The sequence below is a fragment of the Cygnus olor genome, chromosome 6 (assembly GCF_009769625.2).
Source record: "Cygnus olor isolate bCygOlo1 chromosome 6, bCygOlo1.pri.v2, whole genome shotgun sequence".
Taxonomy (NCBI): Eukaryota; Metazoa; Chordata; class Aves; order Anseriformes; family Anatidae; genus Cygnus; species Cygnus olor.
The window spans coordinates 7,676,213-7,704,026 of NC_049174.1; the positions used below are offsets into that span (position 1 = coordinate 7,676,213).

The 27,814-nt window shown below is 41.5% G+C and overlaps 1 protein-coding gene across 6 annotated transcripts in view; it reads right to left on the reverse strand.

Moving 5' to 3' along the window:
• Nucleotides 1-27,814, reverse strand: part of ERBB4 (erb-b2 receptor tyrosine kinase 4) — a 575,035-nt gene that overhangs the window by 271,829 nt on the left and 275,392 nt on the right. For all 6 annotated transcript variants that reach the window (XM_040562317.1, XM_040562315.1, XM_040562314.1 and 3 more), the window contains exon 3: nucleotides 9,131-9,317. In XM_040562317.1, coding sequence (XP_040418251.1) covers nucleotides 9,131-9,317 — 187 coding nt within the window. The remainder of the gene's footprint in view (nucleotides 1-9,130; nucleotides 9,318-27,814) is intronic.

Genomic DNA, 27,814 nt, shown 5'->3' on the forward strand with positions numbered 1-27,814 from the left:
TGTGTTCATTTTAAAATAAAACATGGCGCCTATTTCATCACTTTTCCCTCCTTTCTAAGCTCCTCTATTCTTGCAGAAAACTTCCCTGATAACAGATATTTCATTTTTAAACAAGTGTCAAAAAATACTTTTGGCAAAAACATCTTGAATTCTCCAGTTCCACTCAGCCTCTGTATCCTGCCCTCAGCTACCCGTGGCCCCTTAACCATTTTTGAAGCTGACTGATTCTGCAGCACTCCATTCAAACGCTGGTGATAGAACCAGCTCCCAGAGCTGTTACAGCCTTTACCATCAATCTGAATGCATGCCTAGCTGATCCATTTAACAAAAAACAAACACACACACAAAAACCATCCAACAACACAATCTCATCTTTCCAGCAGGGCAGAAAGAACCGTGTTTGATGCTGCCCTTCCCTCCGTGCTCCCACATCAGGGGTATCTGTGGTTTCAAACTCAAAGCATGTGGCTATGCTACTTCTGAGGGGCAGAAGCAGAAGCCAGCTCCCAGGGGAACTCCAGCATAAGTACGGTGTTTGTAGGATGATTGGCTGGATGGACATCCTCTCTTCTAAGCCTTAAAGAAATGAAAGCACATCTATGAAAGTTTCACCAAGGGGGAAAAAAAAAGAAAAGAAAGAAAAAAAAAAAAAAGGAAGAAGAAAAGAAGAAAAAAAAAAGAAAGCAAAAGAGTTTTAGAGAAGACAGCCCCTTGAGCAATTTCCAAACATCAAAGAAAAAGGCCTCCAGCGTGTTCTCCTCACGTGATACCTTTGTTCCCCCCTCCTCGCCTGCAGGCGGGTCCCTACAGCCCCGGACAGCTCCGCATCCACATGAGTTACCTGCCTCCTGCTCTGATTGCCTCCCGCTGTCACCTCAGACCAATCAATGTTCATTTTGCATGGAAAGAAGCTCTAACGAAGCAGGTGGGACCAGCTGGGGGGGGTACCAGAGAACTACAGCAGTTTTGTCTCAGCCACGTTTCTGTGCAGCCTGCCTGCTCCTTCATCCATAACACAGTTACTGCTTAGGTGGGTGCTTCTGCTTTGCTATTAGACTGTGTGGCACATATTTGGGTGTTTGCCACTTTCTCACCTCTCTTCGCATGGTGACTTCCCTTGTTCTACAGGACAGTATTTCTGGTTTTATGTTCCCCTCAAGGTTATTTTTTTCCTGGGCATCTCTGCATTTGTCTTAGCAGCTTTGCAGAGGTGCAGGGCAGTTGGCTCTATGTTTCAGTGTTTAGAAAGCAGAGCCTCAACCACAGCACTTCAAACTGTCCAGAACTGCTGCCCCTGTTAGCCTCCCACAGCTGTGGGCAGGGCGGGGATTGCAAACGAGGCAGGCCAAAAAGGGGCTCTGGAGACAACTGCAACTGTCAGTCCCTTTTACTTCCCCCAGTCACATCAGAAAGCTCCTGAAGGAAAACTCCTTCCTCCAACAGGAACCTCTGTCCAGAGGAGGGCGACGAAGATGGTGAAGGGCCTAGAGGGGAAGACGTATGAGGAACGGCTGAGGTCACTGGGCCTGTTCAGCCTGGAGAAGAGAAGGCTGAGGGGGGACCGCGTTGCAGTCTACAACTTCCTCGCGAGAGGGAGTGGAGAGGCAGGTGACCTATTCTCTGTTATCACCAGTGACAGGACCCGTGGGAACGGTGTTAAGCTGAGGCAGGGGAAGTTTAGGCTGGACATCAGGAAGAGGTTCTTCACCGAGAGGGTGGTCGCACACTGGAACAGGCTCCCCAGTGAAGTAGTTGCTGCACCAAGCCTGTCTGAATTTAAGAAGCAATTGGACTGTGCGCTTAGTCACATGGTCTAAACTTTCGGGCAGACTTTTGCGGTGCCAGGAGTTGGACTTGATGATCCTTATGGGTCCCTTCCAACTTGGGATATTCTACGATTCTAACAAGAAAAAAAATACTAAAAAAAAAAAAAGCGCTGAAATTAATGTCTCTTTCATTCATCCGAACTGAAGAAGATAAACTACCAGAATGACAAGGATTTCCATTTCAAATGACCTAGTCTAGACCAGACCCTGGCCTGAGCAGTGGCATACAGCTCCTTTTTGTCCCACGCAGGACCTGGGATGCATCTTTTCAGCAGTGCTGCCACTACAAGCCACGCAATTTCTTCCTGACTGCAATGCTTATTGCATTTTACTTAAGTTATAGTGTAGCTCAGCACAGATCTGTCTGCCAAACTTGGATGTTTTGAAATGCCACCCATTCCTGACCTGTGTGATTGAAACGGAGGGATTACTCTGTTCAGATGTTTAACTCACTGCAAAGCATGTGGCCAGAGAAATCCATGTGCTTTTAAAACTCTCAAGTCACTGAAGTCAGGCAAAGCTACTACATTACTAGAAGGTTTCAGCATTACTGGATTTATCTTGATTGCCCATATTTCTAAAAAAGCTAAAGGGTGTTTCACACATCCGAAACCTGGACAATTTCTTACCTCATAATTGAAAAACGCACAGATAGAGAACTACTGCAGAGAGGTAAAAAGGAGAAACTGCCAAGAAAGATGGGACAAATGACATTATTATTTTACATGGCATTTTCAGGTGACAATAGCAGCACACCTGGATGTACTGTGTAATAACATTTAAATTAGCATTTGACGGTGTTACAAGCTAAATTCCACATCACCTCAGATCCTCCCTGACTAACATTTTCATACCAAACAAAAGCAGCCTAATTAAAGTGGCAAACGTTATTGGCTCTATTGTAAAGATGGTGATTCAAAACAGAAAGCAGCAGAGGTGCAGGTTACCATAGCACTGGGAAGGTTTTCCTCTATCTGCTCTAGTCTCCCCCCCTTCCTTCTACCCACTCCACTCCCCTTTACACAGCAGCCATTTAATTAAGATCCAGGACAAGGTGCTTCTGTTTCCAGGTACCATACTCAGGCAGGAGCAACCTGCTGGGTCCACCTTGCTGGGTTATTTAGCCCAGGCACAGGACCCCAGTGATGCAGCTACACTAATTCTAAAGCCAGCCAGCCTGATGCTAGCTCCAGGTCCTGCACAGAGCTCCGCGGCATGGTGCAGACATGCCTTGAGTCAGCTATCATTACCTGGTATTAATCCTGACAGAGCGTCCTGAATACAACATCTTTAAAAGGGCTTAAGTGGGAGTTAGGCACTAGTTGACTTATAAAGTGTGAATTAAATTATCCACTGAAGAAAGCAAGGGGCAATTTGAATTTCATTTCATTACAAAGTCAAAGGAACCATGCCACTTTACACCAGCTAAGGATTTGGCCTAGCTTCTCCTCCCCATAATTTTAAGCCCTGTTTTGGCTGCTGGAGGGGCTGTGTGATGTGACCTTATCCTGTTGTGTGATACTGGAGACTTGCAGGGAACACTCTGTAAACAACTTGCAATAAACTGTTTTAGTCTGCTTACAATACACAATGTGCATTTCATAGTTTATCTGAAAATATTGGTTGGGCTGGGGGGAAGCAGCAAACAGCTTTCAGGGAGCAAAGGCAGGAGTTTAAGATAATCCAGTCTGTGGAATCCTTTGAGTATCTGATCAGAACACATTTACCAATAAATCATTACTATAAGCTTTTACTCTTCTTTTAATTCCTTGCCATAATCATTCCAAACAAGGTCGCACATTTCTAACACCAGAGACAGAACTAAAAACAGTAAAGTGCTTTGAAATAAAGCTGAGCATAAATTAGTGAAAAACAGGTTGCAAAAAATCAGACATTAGTTATACCATTTAGCATGACAAAAGCATATCTGAATCCTTTAGAGACTGTAAAATTCTAGCCTTACTGAAATTAAAAATCCAAAGCTCAGCCATTGTTACTGAACATAATCAACTCATGAGCATAAATCTCATGGAGCTCAAAATCAGTATTTATTTCTGGCCGGATACAATATGCCTATGTGCCTCGATACCACCTGTGAGCCATCTTCTGCTAGTCTGAGGGGGTTACACCTCAGCCCTGTGGGTCCCTTATGTGGGATTCCTCGGGGCCACGTCTGCAGCCGTGCACCGAGGAGCGCCTGGAAGAGCTGCCAGGCACTGATGCCAACTGGCACGGCACAGCCCGGATCCACGCTGGTAGGAGTCTCTGTGCTCGGCACAGGGTGCGTGCACGCTCCTGCCAGCAGAGATCCGTCTCCGGACTCCCCTGGCTACATGCGACAGTGTCAGGGGAGAGCATCAGCTGCAATGGGGCAATTTTTTTTCTAACAGTGTCCTGGAGGAGACGGCTGCTTGCTAGCTGGCACATATGCATTTATTAGCATAAGGGCAGTCACAAGCCTTGGCACTTCTTTCCATACAGGTGAGACAGGGGAACCTGTAGCAGGTCCTGCACCATGCCTCCAGGGGTCTGTGCCACAGCACAGAAGAGCTTTCCTTTCCCAGGGGAAGAACAGCCATGCTCAAGGTGTTCCTCTCTTTTCTTCTACCTGCTGGAGAGTCAGCAAAGATGTGCTGGGATACAAATGCCTCTGTGGTCTGTGCAACTCCAAGGCCACAGAGAAAGGAGCACTCCCGGGCAGTTGCTGAGCTATTGCGGCTTCTTCTGGGCAAAACATTTTAACTCCTGCAGCAGCCCTGACTGCAGAGGGTACCAAAGGGATTTTTTAAACAAATTTCTCATTCCTTCACGTATCCTAGCAACACCTCTCCGAGGTTAGAGATGCGATGCCTTGCCCACCTGTTGTATAGGAAGCCTGAGGCAAATTACATATTGCTTTCTTCCCAGTTCGCCCCACTAGTAGGAAGCCACAGCAATTAAGGAGTACACCACAACCAGCACACCCCAGCCTCATCTGCTCAGGCCAGATGTCATGCTCAGGCCTTTGCATCTCTAAGCACTGTGAACTCAGCAGTGGCTCACGCGACGTGTGCGCGCTCCAAGGAGAGGCAATAGAAAGGCAGAAGTCTTACCCCTCCAAAAGAACGCTTGATGTGCAGTCACACGGGGCTGAAGAAGCTCAGGCCCTGCGCAGGTATCTAAGGAAGATTCCCAAAAGCACCTTTGGTCCCAAATGTGCAGAGTCAACAAAATCAAAAGAAAATATGACTCCTCCTGTGCCCTTCCCCCAATCTCGATTGAGCTGCAGTGTAATGATAGTAAATGAACAGTGCTTGTTAAAAAAAAAAAAAAGGCAAGAAAAAGATAGAAAATCACTGACAATTCGCCTTTTCTAGAGAAGTGGTCATTCTTTTTTTGACCCCCCCCTCCAAAGTACCCTTTAGTATTTTTGATTTCTTGAGGAAAAAATATATTGAAAATGTTACAGAAATTATCACAGAATGTTCAAATTTTGTTTTACAGAACAATTAAAAATGTAATCAAAACTTAAAAAAATAAAAATAAAAATTACAAAGATCTGTAGGAGAAGAGGAAGTTTACAATGGATCACTTTCTACACCCAGTGAAAACAATCCTTTCCCCTATGACTTTCCTACCAATCAAATGAGATTTCCTTGGCTATCGCTGGCCAAATCCTTTGGGCTACATCATGCATTTACCACTTGAACCATAGTTGCCTTAATTTAGCTTTTATCTCCATTCCTGAAAGCAAGCAAGCAAGAAACTACAAATTTTCCTGCTTTTACGTGTTATCAAACTAAGCACTCCTAAATCTGCTTTAGTCTAATACATTTAAGGAATTCCAGGGGAACTTCTATTTCCAAGGCCAATAGGGAAGATGATGACGTTATCTCTGCTCATTCAAAGATGCATCATTTGCTGTAGATCTCTGTTACTCATCTTCACTCAGAAGAAAATATGGGATACTTCATAAGTGGTTCTGGCACTTGTTAGTTATCCCTCCTTCCCAGCTCATGAAGATAAATGCCATAATGAAATGCAGCCATCAGGTATTCTCTATATGTGGAGTACTCAAAGTGTGAACAACGATTATGCCCTTTCATTGGATAAGTTAAGGTTGACTGCCTAGCTACATAGGAAAGACAGGAATGATTTGCAGTAGCTCATAGGCAGTAAATGGAAGAAGGTGGCATACCCTCAGCATCAGTTATTCTGCTAATCTCAGCCTGAATAATACGTTCAGTATGTCAAAACCGCATTTTATTTTAAGGCTACTTGGCAGCTGAATCTGCAAGCTGAGATGAGTCCAGCTGAGATGACAGCAGCCTCTTCATTAGTTCAATGTCTTTTTGTTTTTGACACTTGTGGAATCATTGACTAAGTTATTATAATAAGTGAGAAATAGATTTTTATAGGCAAGACTTTCTGGAAGTGTCACATGAATTTTAGGACCTGCTCCTGACCTGTCCTGCACAAACAAAACTCCCTCTCAGGTTAACAGACATCGTGAGTGAGAACTGAATCGTGCTTTCTGTGCAAGATAAAACTTACTGCCTTCACAGTTGTCTTTTACATATATATATATATATATATCTTAAGGGAAAAAAGTCAAGCATTTAAAGTTACATTTAAATATGAAAGCGTGATAGACATATCTGACAATAAAAACACAGCTGTTAACAACGCACTAAAAACAATGCAATTGTACGTCACAGAGGGATGAAATCCTGCCTCTGGTTAAGTCATAGGATAACCTGCAGGTGAGAATAGCCTCCGCATTTATTTAACACAGAGGGTAGTGTTTGTATTTGAACACTGTGCAGTAACAGACTGAAATAGTATCAGGATCCCTGCATCCAGACACTGCACAAATAAGAACAGAACCTCCTGAGCTTTTGGGAACATAAGCCCTGGAAAGACAGTTCTTGTCATGCAAGGCAGGAGTTACGTTTATATTTTACTCCAGTGAAAGAAATGTACCATTCAAAGCCGGTCTCTTTAAATTTGTAGTGGACTAGAAGCTTGATGGATGCAAGTTCATGGGAACCACTTCATCTTAAATTCAATGCAAATCACTGGTTGTTTCTGATGTAAATACGGAGCGGTTGGTAGGCACAGGGAAGACCCAGACACAGCTGATCTTTTGTGGCCTTGCAACATCGCTGACTCCCGCAACCACCACTTATTTTTATGTAGTTATTAAGGCTGTGTTACAAAAATGACTTAACTATTAATACGCTCCAGGGAGAGCATTTGAAACAAGAAGCAGGTTGTGGGTTAAAATAGCCAGGTGCATCTTAAACGGTATATAAAATGGTCAAAGAACAGCTGCTGTAGGGACTCACAGGGTCCTGGCACATGCTGTCTAGAAAATATTAGAGTATTTTTAAGTACACACTAGCTCATATTCAGCACCCAGAAGCTATTTTAAGCTTTCAGCAGAGACAAGCTAGTGTTATTAGGGAACTTTTCTTCCAAGAGACAACAATATGTTTTGAGCCAAATAATCCCATCAGAGGGCTTTGTAAACACCTAAATCAGATGAAGTGGTTGTGATGATCTCATGTTAGGGAAGATTCAAAGGCTGAGCTAAGGCAGACTTTCTCACAACACTTGAAAAGGCAGTCAAGCTATTTGCTGGACAGTTTTGGTGTGGTGCCTATCACATAAAAGCAGCTTCCAGAGAGAACCACTGGAGTCAGATGAACTGTTCATTGGCACAGGGCAGCTAGTTCAAGAACAAAATCTTGAGCCGGGGCCTAAAAGATAAGGTTTTTCATGTTACTGAGCAGTAAAGCCATGGCTAAACAAGCACTGAAAATATAACCCTTGCTTCTTGGCAGAACAGCCTCTAGCCCAAGAGAAAAGGGTTCCAGTCCTTTTCTGGCCTTGGCCTCACGTCACCTCTCAGTCTCAATTTCACCCAGCCTAGTGTCTTTTACAAAGCATTTTGAGACTCATAGACAAGAAAAGTATATGAAGAAGTAGAAAATTAGTACATGATGCTGTAGCTGTGCTATGTGAAGGTACAGGCAGCCACAATGAATACCCTAAATTATAAGTGTGGGGAAAATGTGGGAATAGAATAGGAGAAAATTGGATTATGACAATGATAGAGAGAAGCGCAGCAGGGATTTGGAGACTTTGGGAAGCGCACTGGTATCATCACAATGGCCTCAGTAAGCAAAAGTGTTAGAAGTCTGACCAGAAGAATGAACCTGATCAGAAAGTCTGCTAAAATTGTGTTTTATTCTGTAAAATAGCCAAAATCTCATTTTCCTTCCTATTTTTGAAAGCATCTCTGTACAACCCAGAGAGGCTTGAACAAAAGGGAACTGCAGGCACTTGTGTACCACTGAATACACCAACACAAAAAAAACAGGAGTGAAGGGTGCCTTAATATAGTTCAAAACGCTCCCACCTCCCTGTACTCAGGTTCAAGTCCAGGTCATGTCAGTGTTTGCACTGAACATTTAGCCACTTGCAGAAATAAGGCCATTTCACAAACACCAAAACTTAGAGTACAAATGATCGTAGCAGACACCCCTCCCTTCACAAGGAACCATGTACAAATAAAACACTTCTAGTGAACTCCCTAAAGAAACTTTGCCACTGCCTGGCCTTTATTAAGTTACAGTGCAATATATGATATGATATTTAGCCAGCATTTAATCTCTCAAACCAGTTACTGCAGACCCTCATTTGGGAGATATGAAATGCTGACCTACCCCATATCATTATCCATCCAGCCCTGAATTTACAAGTGACCACAAAAACATAGACTTAGCTTACATTTTTGCCTCAAAAAAATATCACTATATATAATAAACTTTTTTATTGGAAAGTGGAGGACTTAAATTAAATACACCAAAGATCCAGTATCCCCTCTCACCCACCTCTCTTTCCCCCACCTCTGTGAGAGCAGCAGCAATGTTGACACAGCAGCAAGAGCTGAGGCTGAGGGAAGCCAAAGCTAACTTGCCAGAAAATAGGTAACACCTGAAGCAACATAATAATAACCAAATTTGTGTTCTCAAAACTAAGAAAAAAGTGCGTCTTTTCTTTCAACAATTCCTTTTGTTTCAAGTATGCTCTTGGCATGAATTTCATACATAGCATTTGAGTGGTACTGGAAAAAGTTCAGCTGTGATTCTGAAAAGGAATGAAATTAAGTACCAATGAGCCTTTCAAACAGCGTATAACTGCCAGCCTCTCATGGTACCTATTATTTGCACAATGTAAATGACTGAGGACATTGATGCACATGTTCAACAAGCTCTTTTTTTCCCAACTAATCCACTGCATTTACAAGTTTCACTTACCTGTCAAGTTCTTCAAGCCAAGTTCCCTGAGTCCAAAATTACCATCCTTTCTGTAGTTAAGAAATATCGCCAAAGCATATCGGTCTTCATAGAGTTTGGTCCCACGAACGATGCGCAGGTTCTCCAATGGCAGGTATTCAAATTGATTCAAAGCCACCAAAACATAGCCTGTGACTTCTCTGATAGACTGAAAGACAAAAATGAAATAAACACATTAGAAATGGTCCATTTTTAATTATTCTGATTTTTTCACGTAGCAGTTGCTTTAGTATGTGATACAGGTATGCCAGGAAAAAAAAAAAAAAAAAAACACACCCTTCCCCAAAGAATTCTGTTTCAAGTTCTTGAATTTAACCACATTTCTCTTTCAATGCAACTGAGGTTATTAGACATACTGGCTTGAAAAGTAGAGAACAAAGGGGTAGACATTCTTTCCAGTTTTATTAAACTCGAGCAGAAATTCACAGTAAGCATAAAAGATGCATGAAAGGATGACTTTGCACAACTCAAAGCAGGCAGCAGGTCAATGGTCTCTTTAGGATATGAGCAGAATCCACCATAGCAACGCCACAGGTCAGATAAGGTAGTCTGTCTGTGAGTAACTCCGTTGTACAGGATATTCCAGGGTAAGAGTAAAGGACACAACATGGGGGAAGGGAGAGACCACTGGAAGAGCTCACCATCGAATAGGAATGCATGATAGAAATGGAGAGCACCTTTTGAAAGAGAAAATTACAAAGCACGTAAGTAATATCACCACCTTGTACTTCCAAGTAAATCAGATCAATCACTGAACATTTGTAAAGATTCAAGTTTGATTTTGAAGTGCTGGTATTACAGATATACCCAGATTTTGATCAAAAGTAGTATCAAAACCATTAGCAAAATGACTGTTGCACTTTGGGGCTGGCTGAATACTTTGTTTGCTTTAGATAAGCTATACAACAATTCTCTCCTGCTCATACTCAAGACTTGATTGTCTGGGTTGTAAAGGGGGAAAAAAAAACACAACAGTTTTTCAAAGTCCAAAAGATTAACAGTACTAAGATGTTTTTTAAAAAGAAAAATGTTTTAGAAAACAAAATTATTCCAAATAATTCAAATAAATGACCTAGAAATCTGAAAAATGTCATTTCAACATTAACCTAGAGCGTCAGTGTCCTTAGCAGGAGGGACAGGTTGAAGGATGCTCCTGCCCAGAGGTGCTCCCAGAAACACAACCTCTGTGTTGGAAAAGGTCTCTCAAATACAGTTTTCAAATCTCACCTAATTCCATACCTGCAACAGCTTGCAATCACTGCGTATGTTTATATACCTATGTGTATTTGTGTATTTAATGGACAGAAATTGACATAACTACAAATCTGCTTAAGTAGATGCAAGCACTTTTTTCTTCCCTTTGGCAAAGTAAATACCTTAAACAATACACAGAAATAAAAAATTCTACTTAGAATAACATGCCTGAACTATGAGTAACACAACAGGGACGCCAGTCAATGCCAGAACAAAAAACACACAGGCAAACAATGGCAAGCATTGAATTAAATGCGTTGCGCATGTATTGTTAATAAGGAAAGACAACAGATTTGCAGAACAAAGGACAGCTTTTGTTTTGCTGGTTCAGCACTGCTGACAAGATTTTGCCTGGAAGTGTGCAAGAACCTTTTAATTAGGTTTATAAAAGTTCATAAGATTATTGCCGAATGTGGCAGTATACATAATGAAAGATATATATATGCCACGGCAGTAGCTGTCCTTCTAATGTCTGATGTCTCTACTCAGCTGAAGCTGCTAAAAAAGATCTGGAGCTATTTCAAGAGTTGCTTGGCTTCTAAATAGAGCACAGTATCATTACAGCACTTTGATGAGAACCCAGTGAGTTTAGCTAGGTTGAGATGTACGGTTCAGTAGCTCAATATTAAATGCAGAGCTGCATTATTCCCTGGGACACTGATTCCATTATAATCAGAAGCTTTCTAGCGCTTCCATGATAGCTCTTTTACTTTCAGACATTTCAGATTAGCCAGTTTGGTCAGAAGTTTGTTTTTCATCGTATCCAAAAATTTCCGTAAGCTGGCTTTTCTAGCTTCTCTTCAGAATTCAGGAAATATTAAAATTATATTCAAGACATGAATTTCTCCACTGATGTTCCAGAGATACTGTGATTGTTCTAATTAATTTAAAGGGATTCTAAACTTGGAATAGAATTAAAAACAAAAAAATAAAACAGTTCCAAAACTGCATCTAACCAAGTCCTCCCTGCCAATATTTTGTCACTTACAAACATCTTTTCTATTTTAAGGTTACGTTTTATTTCCTCCGTACAACAAGCACACCTGAAATGACAATAATTTCGCATGGCACTTCAGTTACACACACACACTCACCAGCAATTTTCATCACAAAGTTTGGAAAATAAAAAACAGAGGAAAAAATAATAAAGTTCTGTTGTTGATATTTGTGGCCAACTGCCCCCGTTTGGTTTATCCAACTGAAATGACAAATTATGGCAAGTATTTTGACAAGAGCCAGAGGGTTCTTTCCAATCCCATCAGTGTTACAACACCTTTTTCTCCCCAACAAACATATTTGCTGGAGAAACAGCCACATTAATTTAATTCTTGGGGAAATACAAAAAAGGGTGTCAAAAAAGGTGGAGGGAGGTTGTATTTGCTAGAACGCAGCCTTCTGACTAAGTCTAGGGCCATAGTATTTCAATTTGAGGTTTCTTTCTTTATTCAAATTTGAATGAAAAAGACAGAGTAATGACAAGCTTTGCAGGATGTTTTGGTTTTTGACTGGTTCAGCTTGAAAAAACGTACTGGGAGCGCAGCAGGCGGCCCAAGTTTTAGCCACTTCTTGACAACACTGTCAGTTTGCAGTCACTGCTAGTTTTGACATGATTCCTACTGAAAGTGGACACCTGCATGCTTGGAGCTCACTCCAGGCACTGTTGGAGTCACTGCAAAGATATCTGTTGGCCTCCACTCAGGTTCTCAAATCCTCACGTCAGAAAGGATCATCCAACTCTTATCTCCTCCCCTGCAAGTCATGCCAAACCTAGGCATGTTTTGAACATCCCATCCTTTCATTTTGCACAATTTTCCCTTTCTCCCCCGTTACAGCATCAGTGTGGCTGGAAATTCCCTGCTGGCATTACTTTGCCTTTCTTTGCCATCCTTCCAGTTCTCGAAAAAATAACTTCGAATCAGCATGCAAATTGCCACACCTCAGGGTCCACCCCAAAACAGCAATGGCCACGCCTCAGGAACCGCCCCAAAATGGTGGATGTCGCGCCTGAGTAACTGCCCCAAAATGGTGGCCACCGCTCCTCACATCTGCCCTAGGATGGCGGCCGCCGCGACCCAGTAACAGCACAAAAATGGCGGCTGCCGTGCCTGAGTAACTGCCACAAAATGGCGGCCGCAACGCCACAGTAACTGCCCCAAAATGGTGGCCGCCCCATCTCAATGGCGGCCCCAAGATGGTAGATGCTTTGCCCCTCAGGCAGGCCCAGCAAAGCGCAAGAAAGTGTGCAGCAAACACTGCCGCCGAATGCTCAGGGGACAGCTTTTCCTCTCTAATGTACGCATTTTTCCTCCATTTGCAAAAAGAAAAGCTAAACGGCTTTAATGGTGTGAGTTCTGGGTTGTACTGTGTGAAATTTGTGTCCTTTCATCAGTGACAGCACATGGAAACACTAGCCTAGCTCCCTTCAAGGACAGTTTCGCATGCATGTCTTGTTTAATTTCTCAGCAGCTAATACTGGCACATTATACCATGCACAAGGTGAACAGAGAAATGGGATCTCAATATGAAAAACACAGGGTTATTTTCAGAGGTACCTTTCTAGAGGATGACCTGTAAAAATTAGCTCCAGACAACCTGTTCCCTTGCAACGTATAACCTAGGAGCTTTAATTACAAATAATACTAGCTGAGCACAGGTAAAGCATTTTAAGCTCCCAACAGCCAGGCCAGAATTATCCTGTCAGCAGGGATTAGAATACACGATTGTTACTAGTGATCTTGGTGTCTGGTTCAAGTCAAACGAACCCGAGTGAAACGCAGCAAAATAACAGGTAACTTCATTGTGCTGCCCAGAAACACAGGTCAATGACTGATGAAGGAACCTAGGGCTTCTCATAAACGCTACCATGTCCTTTAAACATCTATCGTGGAGGCTTTGTGAGTTTTTTTCCACCAAAAGGAGAGAAATAGAAAGGGTGGATAACTGTAAATGAGATATATGTCAGGAATAAACCAAGGGCCCACTTTTAACGCCATCAGTTGCCAAGTACAGTAAGCTCTATTTTGAGGGAATATCCATTTCATGACGCATCGGCAAGGCTCCTCGCACGCCTCAGCTGCCAGCAGACAACAGACGTCTGCTGAACCTGGTCCAAGGAGCTCGACTGACCCTCCAACGTGGCCCATGTATTTTGTCACATTATGTTAAATCCCAAGAAAGCTGGATGTCTAAGTGACACAAAGGGGAAAATATTTCCTAAGTGCAGAGACCTTTTTTTTTCCATGTTAATCACAGTTAACATGCCACAGCAGAGTTGTGAGCACAACTACTGTGAATAGTTACCACCACATCATCTGTTTCAGAAGCTTTTCACATCTCAAGCTAACTTGAACAGCATATTCCACATTTTGCTTTTTGATCAATTAAAAGGTAAGCATTATATCTGTTAGAACAAAACCAAACTGGATAAATTTGTTTCCTGTAACAGGGAAATTCAATAGTGCCATAAAGAGAACACTTGCTTAACTTTAAACAAGTTTCCAGGGCAATCATAATAGCCACGTTCACAAAATGCAGTCAAGCATGTTAGTGAGTGTGCTGATAACCTAAAATGCCATCAATTAATTTTCTTTTTTTTTTTTCCATACATTTTCACTGATGCAATGCACTGTCTTCCATTGTGACAATTAAAAAAAATTAGCATTTACTGAATTAGCAAAAAGTGGTCTCTAAGCAGCTACGGCAGTTACAGACCCAACTCCAAGGGAAAAAATAATAACTGAAATGTAGCCATGTGGAAATAACCAGGCTATTGCAATTTATGGAGCTCAATTAGCTGTTCCATGCATTGCTCATTGACAATTATAAATATTAATGGCAAGATAAACTGAGATTTTCAAAAGAGTTCGGGAGACATATTTTATGGGATTCAGGCGCACGGCTGCTTCCAGCTTCTCTCAAAGCTGTTCACAACCATGAGAAATATTTAGCACATACTGATGTTTCTCATGTCTAAGAGGACACTCCATTTAGAGACAATGTCAAAACTAACACAGAGCACGCACGTCAGGAATTTTGTTCCAGAACAAGCTCATGTCTTGTCTCCTTCCACGTCCTGTATTCTTCAATTACGTCAACATTCATGAAATTGTGGTGTAAAGCCCTTCTGAGCACCGGTGGCTTTTCTGATATGCGGTACAAGCTTCAATGAAAATCCCTCAAGTTTGAGCATACTGACAAGTATCAGAACATGGATAGTGAAAAACAGTTTTCTGGTTCCTGATCTGGAAGCAAGTAGTGTATCGCAACCGGAGTTGTCTTGGCAGCTGCAGAGAATTTATTGTCCAAAACACTAAAGTTGCAGTTTAGATTCGGATTTGTTACAAAAAAAAAAAAAAAAGAAAGAATTTTGGGTAGACTTTTAGTTTGCTTTAAGTTGTACTAAAGGAAAAGGATGGGCTTGGCTGTAATTTTGAAAAGAGCTGTACCTGAGGAGCCTTGTGCTGCTGCATGACTGCAGAACTGAACTGTGACTGAATATTTAAGACAGACGGTAGAAACTTTAAATCACTCTTGTCCTCACTGACACCTAGACTTCTTTGTTAATATGCACAATAATATCTTGAGCAACAAATCAATGGACTGAAAGTAAAATTAATTTTCCTGAAATTTAAAGTAGCAGTCAGTGAGGAGCATCTTTTGTTAAGTCCTTGGAAATTTGTAAGTGAAGTTTTTGTGACAATTTATAGAAGCCACCCTTGGAGTGTTTGAACTGAAGTTTTGTTTTCTGAATGGCTGGTCTTTACATTTCATTTTTTTCAGGAGTGGGCCTCTTCATACACAAAAACTGGAGAATTAACTGTATGGTCATTATGTAGTTATTGACTGTAACAGAGAAATCACATTGCTGCATAGGTGAAGCAAGTGAGGCTGGGACTGAGCTAATATACATTACAAAAAAGGTGATGGAGGTCTTGGATACAAAGCAAATGCCAATTTTAAATCCACTAAACTGCAGATCAATGTCCAAATCTGGCATTTGGAAAGGAAGCTCCATAAATAATGTATAAGCGACAGCGATGGATAAAAATGTAGGGGGGAGCCTATGAAATGTGTATCTTGACTCATTTTGCAAAGCTTTCCTGGGAAAACAATGTGGGATATGGAAGGCTAAAATAATAACAAAATAATAATGTGGGAATGGGAACAATAAATCTAAATAACAGATAAATAGCGTGATAAAAAAAAACTCTAGCTTTCAAATTTTAAATATAGGTTCTAGAGACATAGTCAAATATTTTTCCTATTGACTGAGCTAGACTTAAGCTCATGTCAGCTGTCACCATGTGTCTATATCAATTTTTCAGCTAAAATATTGTATGACTAGAGAAACTGATTAGGCTTACATCAACATCTGAGTGTCTTTCTAACATTTTCTGTCTAAAACACAATTCCTCTGTTAGTGTACCTGCTTAGGAGGCGTCTGACTTTCAGGTATACAGGCTGCCTGAGCACATACAATAAATTCTCAGCTGTTTAAATTGAACTACATTATGACCAAGACAAAGCCTCCACTCTGTAACAACCCAATCTTCAAAGCTAACATCTTACTGTCCTGAGGAAAGCTAAGGATGACTACGTATTTAGCAAGTCAATAAGAATTTTGACATTATATCTGTAATACCTGATTGGCCTTCAACATATTTGCGAGTGGTTTCCAGGAGATTTTATTGTATCATCTCCCAAGGGAAAATTTAGTCATAAATTAGATCGGAAAGATTAAAATGAGAACATTATACTGTTACAAAATGCTTTACCATTTGGGCTGTTTAGCAGTAGCTACATTTTGCAGAAACTCAAAGCACATCAGCTTATAGCTGCCCAGTTACAGAATTTCCAATTGGAGAGATTAATGCCTTTTGCTTTCTTTGCATTTGGGAGCTTCAATCAAGTAAATCTTGCTTTCGAGGCAACATAAAAGTGCACAAACTACTACCTCATAAACAAAATAATGCCAACAGTCTGGAAGGATTTTAGGAAAGTAATAACCATGGGAAAACACATTGCCTTTTATCAATTTGCCTTAGACAGCTATAGTCTATAAGAAGCTGTGAGCACGTTCAAGGGTCTTGGGACACCCACCAGGAAAGACAAAGTGATCGCTGGCTTACTGAGCGGATGGGCTGAAACTGCTTTAGAGAGGCACTGCGGGCTAGCAGAGCGAGCACTGCACTGCGAAGTCTGCATCCCCTATCAGCACTGACATTTCTGTTTTGCAGTTGGACAGCACAGTCCTCGGAGCAGAGGGGTTTTCCTAGCAACACAAGGAGCCTTAACCCCAGTTGTAACTTTCACTGTACAAGGTTTCATGGTTGTATTTACACCAATTGCTGTCTGCACTGCTACAGACATCTCGAGATGATGTCAGTGCACTGAACCAGGTTGATGTATTTATTTTGGCATAACAAGATGTCATCCATAAAAAGAGAAAAAAAAAGTATTTGATTCCTCATTGCTCTTAACTGTGAGGCTATAAATCCCCATGAGATTTCTGCTTGTGTCTAAGCTGAACTAAACGTCAGAAGCTTGACTATTTGGTCCTCCAGGTCAGGAAATGGTTGAAGCACACCAGGGATCCCATCCAACTGGCATCCCCGAGCCTCCTTCCCAGGGAAAGAGAGGGAAGACAGAGAAGGAAGAGGAGGACTGATGCTCACAAAGTCTCTCCCAGCAAGTGGATGAAATTTTACACAGACAATAAAAAGAAGTGAAAAAGGATGTTTTTCCCACAATGGTTATGAAAGGTCAAGGTACTGATCAGAAGTCAAATGGAAGAATACACAAAACAAATACACTACAGTCTGTAACAGTGTGTCCAGAATTACATGCTCCTTAATGGAAGCTGCCTGCAGAAATCCAAGAAATGTTTTGTGTGCATTTGACAGTAGAAGGTGGTTTTATTTGTTCATCTAATAGATGATGAGCAACAGGTTTTGTGCATCAGACATTGTGATTTTTTTTTCCTTGTATACAGCCATGTTAGTTGGTATGAATTACTGTAAAGGCTATAGTTAGCCTGATGAATTACATACATTTATTAAAATTTCTCCACCACCTACTGTGGAAGCAACAGGAGCCACTGGCTGGCATGATTCCCACTCCTTGGACCGATGCAGAGTGAATTAAACATCCCTCAGCTGAACAACAGGACTGTCACATTTTCCTATTCAAAGTGCAGGTGAAGGTGCCAGGCCACTCCGCAAAGCAAAAGGCTGTTTCTATTTCTGAACACAGGAAGCAACTGCACGTAGTGAAGATGTGGCAACCTTGTCAAATTTCAGCTAAACATCCTCAGTCTGAGCTTTGGGTTTTTTTTGCAAGAAGCAAACGACTGGCTGTTCAATCCCGAAAAAGCAGTTAGCTTTTTCTTGGAGAGCTTTTCTTTCCCAAGAAAATACTTCCTTAAAAACATGCTTTCAGTGTGTCTCCTATGTACAACAATCACCTCTTAACGAGTATTTTAAATGCATTTCCTGGGAGGAACCAACTTTATTGGCACTGCAGGACATTTTTGCACACATAAATTACCGAATATTGGAGTTGCTGCTGTTTGTCTCATTTTGTCGAAGAAGAAAATCTTCATCCAAAAATTGGATTTTAGCAACTCTGTTTCTAGCTGAGCACATACAAATAACACAATCTGAGCTCAGCATCACACCTTCCTATTGAAACTATTTCAGCCTTTGTGACTCTCTAATCTTCAAGAATAGAAACCCTGGAGAGATCCATTAATCGCTGGCTTTTGATTAGGTTTATTTCTATTAAGATAAAAAGTGAAGAGGCTTCTTGTTTTTAAAGATGTGGCTTTGTTTTGTTTAGAAGTGGGAGAATAGCTCTGTTATTCAGGCTTTAATGGATTGTTAAAGTCTCCTTCAAGGATAGATCCCTAATTTCTATGAGGTAAGGAATTAGTAAATGCAACTGAATTTAAATTCTGAAGCATTCTTCAGGAAGAACATGTAAACTTCAGATTTTGAGATTATGAAGGGTGACAGCAACCAGAAAAACAACCTCTAATCTTCAGTGACTGAGCTAACTATCAAGATAAGATATTTGCATTAATTTCACTACTTTTATTCAAGGGGGCATGTTACAAACTTATCCCACTCAGCAATTTCAATGTGGTTCCTGAACAATGCAAGATGCTCAACCTTAGAAAAGATGGGGAACTTTTTTAATTTTTATTTTTGCTATGTCCAAAATTTTTAATAACCAGATGCCTTAAATATACCATTATTATTACGTGCAGTTATTGAAACAATTAAGAAAATGTTGGTTCCTTCAATGTTCACAAATTACATTTTCATTTAAATTATAGGTGAGTTTATGGGGATGGAAGGCACTGGAAAATTTCTGCATAAAATTATTTCTCTTCAGGAACAAGACCAGAAAACATTGTTTGCTCTTGATATAAAAATTCTAAACATCATAAGCATTAGGACTCCAGAATAAATGGTAATTTTACCATCATATTACTGGGATTTTAAAATTTTATAATTTTATTAGGGGGAACAGGTCAAGTGACCAGAGAGGGAAGGGGAACTGTATGTGATTGGGAGCAAAGAAGGACAGAATTTATGGTTCATAACAAGCCAGGAAAATTCAGGTAGCCATAATTCTGGCATTATCTATTTTTTGAGTGCTTGAGTTTGCAATCTTACTGCTTTATTTTTGTATCATTTTGTTCTTTTGTTTCTCTCTTTTTTTTTTCTTGGAGCCTGGCGGGAAAAGTGTGATACTCAATGTAAGATATAATTTCTTTCAATACTTATCACCAGCAAATGATTGGACCAGCAATTTCTTTCCACCGGCTTAATTAGAGGAAACATCTATATTTAATAATGCTCCTTAATGTACTGAACCACACACAATAGCTTGTTGAAGGAGAAAAAGCAGAGTGGTTATTGTCATAGCTAAGGATGGAAGAAAGGTTCAGACATTAAAGTCATCACAGAAACAATGTTATTAAACTGCGCAGGAATAATCTCAAAGGAGATCCCAGGTGATTGACAATGATAAAGTAATGCAGCAAGCTAAAAAGGCCGTTCTCTCTTCACCTGTTTTTTATTAATACCCTTATTACCTTTCCCTCAAAGGCAGCTTTTCAAGAGCTATTATTGTACTTAGTGATAAATAAAGTTACCTACCCCCTAAATTGAGGGCAGTCACCCGTGCACCCCTCAGCTGGAAGCTGCCCTTCAGCAGGAGAGGTCCTGCAGCCAGACCCACAAAAACCCTCCATCCATTCGTGACCCTGAGATGCTGAGAGCATCCAAGAGAGCCAGGCTGTATCCAAAACCCACAAAAACAGCAAAGTCTGGGCTGAGTGGACTGAATTTGGCCACTACTGCTTCAGACTACTTAACCCCACAGAGCACGCTGGGGACATATCCTCCCCAGGAGAGCATGGGGTTGAGTGGTCATCGAAGACCAGGCTTAAGCATACACAATGGAGACTACATCAGAATGCCAAAAATGGTGTTTCATACCTATTAATTACTTTGCAGTCTGCAAAATATATAGAAAGTGTCAGCTGCTGTAAACTAGGACCATCGAAGGTCAGATTATCATGAAATCATTAAGGCAACACTGCTTTCGCTTAGCATATAATTGCTGAACCTAAGCATACTCCATATAACCAATAGGAAAATGAATTATTTAAATACTCTTAACAAATAGTATTACCATTTTAATTACATTAGTATTAATTTAACTCTAAAAAGTGCCTTAGGATTTTGCAGAATTAAATTTTGTTTCTCTTGAGTTTTTACGAATTTCAGAGCTTCTACAGGACATACATGTATGTGTATATATATAGCATTTATATGTATTTACACATATATATTTATATGTTTTTTAAAAAGTGTGTTTTTATTCCTGCAGGATTTCTTATCTTCAGGTATTTTGGGTGTCTAAAAATGCAATCCTTTGGTAGTTTCCTCACTGAACTGCACGCTACTGCAAGACAAGAAAAATCCTGGATAAAAATGACAGCTTTTTCTCACTTGAGCAAACCCAGCTCTCATTCTCACAGCACCCTGCCTGACTTTAAGGCTAAATAGGCAGGTATAATATCAAGTTGAAGTTGCAGGCATTTCTGGCTCCAAAGGATGTTTTTTTTTTTTCCTTTTTACCCAATTCTCTTCTAACTTGTAGCAACCAGTGCATTTGAAAACCAACTGGGAAAACAGAAAATGGTAGGTCAGGACGTTTTACTTCTGGAGATGTAATGCGAGCGCATATTCAGTACACTCAGTGCCAGCCCCGTGTCCATACATGCCATTTCCTAGATAACTGTAAGATTCCAGAAGATGCAGCCAGACAACTGCTCTCTCCATATTGCTCCACAGCCTCCATTTACCCCATTATTTTTAGCTAGTTTTGATCCTCCCTCTTTTCTCATGTGGCCCTTGACAGAAGAAATACTTTGATTTCTAATAGCTCTTTGTTCACAGCTTCTCTGAATTTCGGTTGCCTTCTTGTATGGTCCCACTAGTCAAGGGCTCTGTTCGCCCTGTGCTTTGCTTCCTGGCCCAATCTTCCCAAACTGAGACTCCCTACCAGATGCACCACAGATACCTCTTAGGCCTCCAAAATTTCTCACTGAATGAATAAAACCATTCTATTTTACTGAATTGAATTCATTCAATAATTCTATGTATTGACTACATATATTTGGAGAGCATTAAGTTGAACGGTGTAAGTCCTGACTCTTGGAAGTCAATAAAAATCATTTCATAGGCTTCGGATCGTGCCCTTAATTGGCCAGGTCTTCTCCCCCCCCAAAAAAAATTTGATCATATAACAACCTTGCATAGATATTTCCAGGAGGTCTTCAAAACAGACTCTTCTTTCCCTTATAACCATGAGATATGACTGGTGCAGTGCAGACTGCAGAATGACAAGCTCTAACACTTGGGAAAGTTTATATATGTAACTTTACAACCAGCCGAACACTGGCATGTTTGGTTGTCTGCTCATCTGAAACACTGCGTGTGTCTGAGTGTGAGCACTTGTGCACATTGCACTTGATACTTTCGAAGTCCTACATGCTGGGGGCAGAAGTGGCTCATGTTTAGCTCTGTAACTCACAGATGCAGCAATGTATTCACAGTATTTCTCCTAACAGGTTTCCGTGGATGGTTGACCTTTCAGCTGAATACTTTGACATCCCACTTTCCCCATATTTGTTATAATACTTTTCTATCCCCATTTGACCCTGGCAGTCCATGAATATTTGATACTAAATTAAAGCATTACAAACCAAGAGATAAATTCTGCTCAGGATGCAACCCTTGCAGCCCTTAATTACATTTGCCAGTGTGAATGTCATTGCAAGAGCTCTTGGCTTTGGCTACTGTTGAACCAGAGCTTGAGAAAGAAAGGTACTGTCACCTGCCCACACCTTCTCAATACCAAAGGTTTTTTAATTTACTTGACATTTGCTTGTGTGCCAGCACTTTCCTTTAGTTTGAACTGCTCCCAAGTACACACAGCAATTAATACACAATTTGGGGTCTTGTTTTGCTAACTAAACAAGCCGAACTTAGCCCTTCTAGTCTCTTCTTTGAGAGGCTCTCTATTCCATTCAATCAGCCAAGTAGCTCATCTCCCTGATTCTCTATTCCCCATCTATGAAAAAGAATTCACGACGTATCCACTGCTTAAAATTGCCTCTTTTTTTCCCTCTCTCTTGTCCATTTAGGCTGTAAAAGGGAAAGATCTGTGTCATATGACGTCCTTATAATACATAATGAAATTCTTAGCTGAAAATAAGTTGCAAAGTCAGGAGTAAAACACGAATTATCAGTAGTTACAAAAAAAGAGTCGTGATCTTTGCAAGTCAATGCTTAAAGCTCAGTAAAATGAGCTGGAAAGTGGCAGTTCCATATAAGCATTTATGTCAAATTATTCATTAAAACAGAGCCTACCATGATGCCTGCACACCCCGTACTACAAATGCCAGCAATTCCACAATTTCCAGTGAAAGTTCATTGGCTTTCCCATCTTGTCTTTCTAGCCCTTCATGTTGGGCTCATGTGGAGCCCAAAGAGTAAGATCAGCCTGTCTCACCAGCATTTAAAAATATTATCAAAGTGGTACAAACGGTAATCCGTGACTCCAATAACCCAAAAGACCAGATTCACAGCAAATTTCAGGGAACAAAAAACTGACCCCCTGGCTCTCGACACAGCACTGTAATCTAAGGGATAACATCTGCTGAGAAGCTTCACTACAGCAGCCTTTGCCACTCTCATTGCAAATATTAGACTGAAGATACAGATGAGATACGAAGATCTGGAAGACACTGGAGGCTAAACCTCCAGCTCATTCTTGCATCATTTCACATTCTGCTGTTTCCAGCACGGCAATCTGCATTTTCCTTTTCCATGCAGGAGACAAAGTTAATTCACAGGATGCCTACAAATTAACACTTGTCCTTTACTTTAACTGTTCTCGATGAGATATATAACTAAAGCTGAATCAATTAAAACAGACAGAACTCTAATAAAGCATAGCTCTAAGCCAGAATTTTATCATTCCTCCCCTAGGGACCAAGAAGTGGGTGGAGATACCTGAGGCCAAATTTACCTAATTGTTCCACAATAAATCCTTATGTTTAATCACAGGCTGCTTCAAAGGAACTCCCAATAGCTTTAATTAATTAGCTTCATGCTATGTCCTTTCATGGAACTGGAAATATTTCACCACTGCCATCTCCGCCAACAAACCACCACTGTTTGGCACTGCAGGATACCTGCAGGACCGGGACTGGTTCAAGTGGACAATGGGATTACTCGTGTCTACATCGATGTGCCTGCAAAGGGGAGCGCTACAGGATGGGTAGCTGGAAAAAGAGTTCCACTTGCTTTCACTGCTCCGCACAGCAGGCATTCTCCTTCTAGCAAAATTATGCTAGGATTAATTTCAACTGTACCTACAAAACTGCATTTGTGTTTCAGTATTAGCAGTTACATGGCATGTCATTAGAAGGAAATGTTTTCCTTTCAGAGAAGCAACCAGGCTCAGAGCTGATCCAGAGAGCTCCTGAACTGCCGTGTAAAATCAGGAACTCCCTTGCCTATCCCCAACCCTTTGCTGCACTTACCAAGGCTGTAGCCAGCTGCTCCACAATGACATTAGTCTTCCTCAGCAGCATCTCATTCTCAAATTGGGTAGGAGGATGAAAAAATGTGTTAAGACCAGCTACAGCCACATTACTTCAGCTGAGGTTTTCAATAGGAAAAGAGTGGACCTGAATCTCTAGTACTGTGGGATGGAGGCATGAAGCATTGGCATAGACTGGAAAGTCTTTTCAAGGTGAAGGATGTGCTTAAATGCTTTCTCAGTTGAACACTGGGCTTGGGTTCAGCTGTGCCTTTAAAAACGTGCTCCAAACCACACAAGTCTTGGGGCTGTCCCTGCTCTGCAAGCTACATAACCACATGCAGCTGCTGCTGTTGTAACGCAGATGGAAATGTCTTCTTTTCTGCCTCAGGATGCCCTCCCTGGGTGATGTCAGCATGTCAAACTCCATCAGCCTTTCCAAGCTAACAGCATGTTGAAGGGAAAATGATTTAGTCGGAGTAGCAGCATCTTTGGGTAAAAAGTTTGTGATACCTTTCTTTGAAGCTATGCTTTAACGCCGAACTCCAGCTGACTCCTGTTTCGGAGGCAAATGTCTCAGAAGACTGCCATGGTGCAGAGGTTTAGGGTTAGCCCTTCCTTGTATTGCCAATAGGCAACAAGAAAAAGGTTGAAGAAAAAAAAATGTCAGAGCCTTCCTTCTTTAATACCAAGATTCATTTGCATTTTGTATCTAACAGAGCTGACCTTAGCCTACCTGTAGTCTCTTTCCTGTCTGAACACACCTCCTGCTTTGTTGGGAAGCAACTTTTGGTGGAAGCCTGGAATGAGTCTGGATAGCAGCCCTGGCTTTAGGCTTGGAGCATCCCAAGTCGCACACTGCCAGAATCCAACTTGGCCTGTGCAGCAGAAGAATTACTGCTTTACTCCCTGAAAATTAACTATTAATCACAGCCTAACACAGTGCATTGTTGTGGGTCATAATCAATCAGGCTCCAGGCCATGAGCATCAAATTTTGCTACAGGTCAAGGTGTAAGCAAATTATCAGGGTCACAACTCTGCCTGAAGGCATGTTCAGAGCCTATATGATCAGCTCTAGAAATCACTGTGAAACATTCACCTCTCTAAACACACTGATCACACAAAATCAGGAGATAGTGAAGGACAATGAGGGTGCTGAATTGCTGCCTGCTCCTTGGCTCCCAACACTTACCCTGTTCAGCATGCTTAGAAATTTATGGAAACAAAGTACAGAACCCAGAAACTGCCAGATGAGGTTTAGGAAGCATGAACACAGACACCAGAAAGATGCTATACTGGCTATGTGTCTTCATCTTTTACAATTATTGACTGCCTTTCCTGGTCCTGCTTTTCTGAGCATTAGTAGGAATCTCTCTGCTAGCTGTTGAAGAGCTGATCGTGCATGGGGCTGCCAAAATTCTCCCTGCTCTGATTGAACTTTTCTCCTCAAACCATGACACCTGGCTAATCAGCATCATTTACATTTCCATATATACAACACTTGTTAGTTCTGAGGCACAGCTGAGAATGCATCTCCTTATCAAAGCTACTTATGTATGCAAGGAAACCCACTGCAAGGAAGGCAGGGGTAGGATAAGGAAGGAGGGGAAGAACATTGCCTTCTAGGTGGGCAAAAAGGCTGACGTGACAAATCTTCCCCCTTAATCAACTTATTTACTTTCCTGAAAACTCATGACGACAAAGTATCTGAATCTGAGAAGCTTGGGAGCTGATATCCCTCAGTGTCCATTGCAGTAAATTATTGCCTGGCTCTGCTGGTGGAGATAGAGGTGATAGAGCTCCGTAACAAAGGATAAATGGTAATACCCACCATTTCTTTCCACTCTGCAATCAAGCTGCTAGTACAGAGTGCTTAGATTAGGAAGTCATGGCTATTAAAATAAAATGGCTTTCTCCCTTTTTTATTCTCTCCCTAAGGTGAACAATAGCTATAAAAAAAGCCATAGATTTCCCAATAAATACTAAACCTGCTAGAATCAGATAACTGAGTTTATGCTAACTTCTAAAATACATTTTTTGGCAACAAATAGTCATTCGGATATCAATAAACATTGTGCACTTTATCATCACCCTGCTGGCATTTCAGCTGGCAAAAGAGCTGTTTATGTAATGCATCTTCAACTCCCAATTCCTCCATATCCTGTTGCTGCTATTCCCACCTTCTCCTCATCTCCGAGATGATTTTTGAATGGCACACGTGATGCTACTGAGACAACTCTGCTCCTTTGTACTTTCTCTGCACATCACTCAGCAAATAAGCTTCTGCTCATCACGTCACGGCCGCAGGCTGCGGAGAAAGTATTGGAAACTGTGAACAGTTCCTACCAGTCTGGAAATACTGATGTAACTAGAGATAACTCCATGATGTGGTTCCACTTTGGTAGCTAAGGATTTAATTACACACTCCAGAAGGACACGACCATTAGCATATCCACGAAATGCAGTATGTAGCCTTTTACGAGATGTCTGTAACTACTGCAAGGTGGGAAACACGTTTCAGGGAGTGGTGTGCAAGGGAAAAAGGAGGCAATGCCAATGCAATATCGAAGTAGCAAAAGGAGACGGGGATCATGATCCCTCCAGTCTGCAATGCTGCATGGAGCTCAGCACAGTAAAAAGGATGCAGTGAAAATGTTGATTAGAAACAGTGCACAGCATCTTTCTCAAAAAAACAAACTGATGCTTACAGAGATCGAGCTGAGAATCCTCTTGTTTTGCATAATGCAGTCTATCAGCAGGGGAAAAGTGCTGGAAAACCTGTTTTGATCCTCTGTGGTGTAAATTCTGAACATCCCTTGAGGTTGGCAGCCACGCTGGCCATCCCCTGCTCACCGCCGCAGCCGACAGCTCCCTTGCTGCCACACTTGACTCTGCCGAGTTGCAGCACGGCAGCTCCTGGCAACAGCACAGAAGAACTGCACTGACTTCTGGTCTGCACTGGACCACCCCACAGTCTGGTGCCACGTGGCTGTCACCAAGAGGACGTGCTGTCTTAGGAGCCAGAAACGTGAAATTACTGAAGGCACTGGTGACTTAATTGCTGGACAGGTACAGAGTAACAGGGACCCTCTACAAAGAGCAAAGCAGAGTGGCACTGACTTATCTGCCCAGGTGGTCATTTTCACAGTCCTTGTCAGAACATAGTATCACCAGAAACTCTGCCTGTCTGACAAATGTGCTTGAAACCAGACAACAAAAGTTAAAAGGGACGGAGACTGAATAACACATACTTGTAACCCCTTAAGAAATCAGGCTGTAAAGGGGCTGGGTAAGGGAAGCAGAACTAAAGGCACAACAAATGTCTCTACCCATTTACTTTTCTCCCTCTTCACATGACCAGAAGCCAACACGTACTGGAGTGAGCTGACTCAAGGTCGTTTACGGTCTTGACCTCCAGCTTGGAATGAAATTCAAGCAGCAGTGGTACCATGCTAACAATGCAGGAATATTAAACCCATAAACTGAATCTCCTTGGACAATGAGGATGACCAGTCCTGGAAAACTACTGCAAATAGATGCGGATGACCTGACTCGAGGCTTTGAGCAACTGACAATGTCAATGGTGATGCAATTATGTGATGGAGGTCATCCAGCACTTTCTCCAGGCACTTCGGACAGCAGAAGGTTGCAGAAACCAGGTAGGACCTGGAGGAGAAATACTTGGAAAGCAACAAGCACCTGCCTATAGTACACACTGGAGTAGTGATGACATGGTGGCAAGACACACTCTTGTATCATCAAATGCATAAAAGTCCATCCACAAAATAACCTCTGGATCAGGAACAGCCCCAGGAGCCAGGGTGTCCCCAACCCTCAGCCTAACGCTGCAGGTGCAGAGGGGAAAGGTAAAGGCACTGAGGCTGAAAATGGCCCAACACCATAATGCAATGCTGGAGCCAAGGTATCAGTGCAACAACTGAGTGGTTACTTCAAGCCTACGTCTGGCCCTTACATTCCTCAAATGCCAGATTTACTTGGATGCCTTCAAAACGTGTTGACTATAAAAAATGTCAGTGTGATTGACTGACCAGAAAAATGTAAATAAAAGAGCCCTAAATTGCATCATTTGGGTAAATATGTATTTATACAGTTTAGAAAGAAAAGCCTTGTTATTCAACTGTTGGACTGCAACAGCGACACAGGAGCTGTTCTGGTTTATAATGCAAATCATGTAATTTAGGACACGCATTATGTGTATTAAAAATGCAAAGTAAGATCCATGTGAAATGCTGTTAATTTGCAGT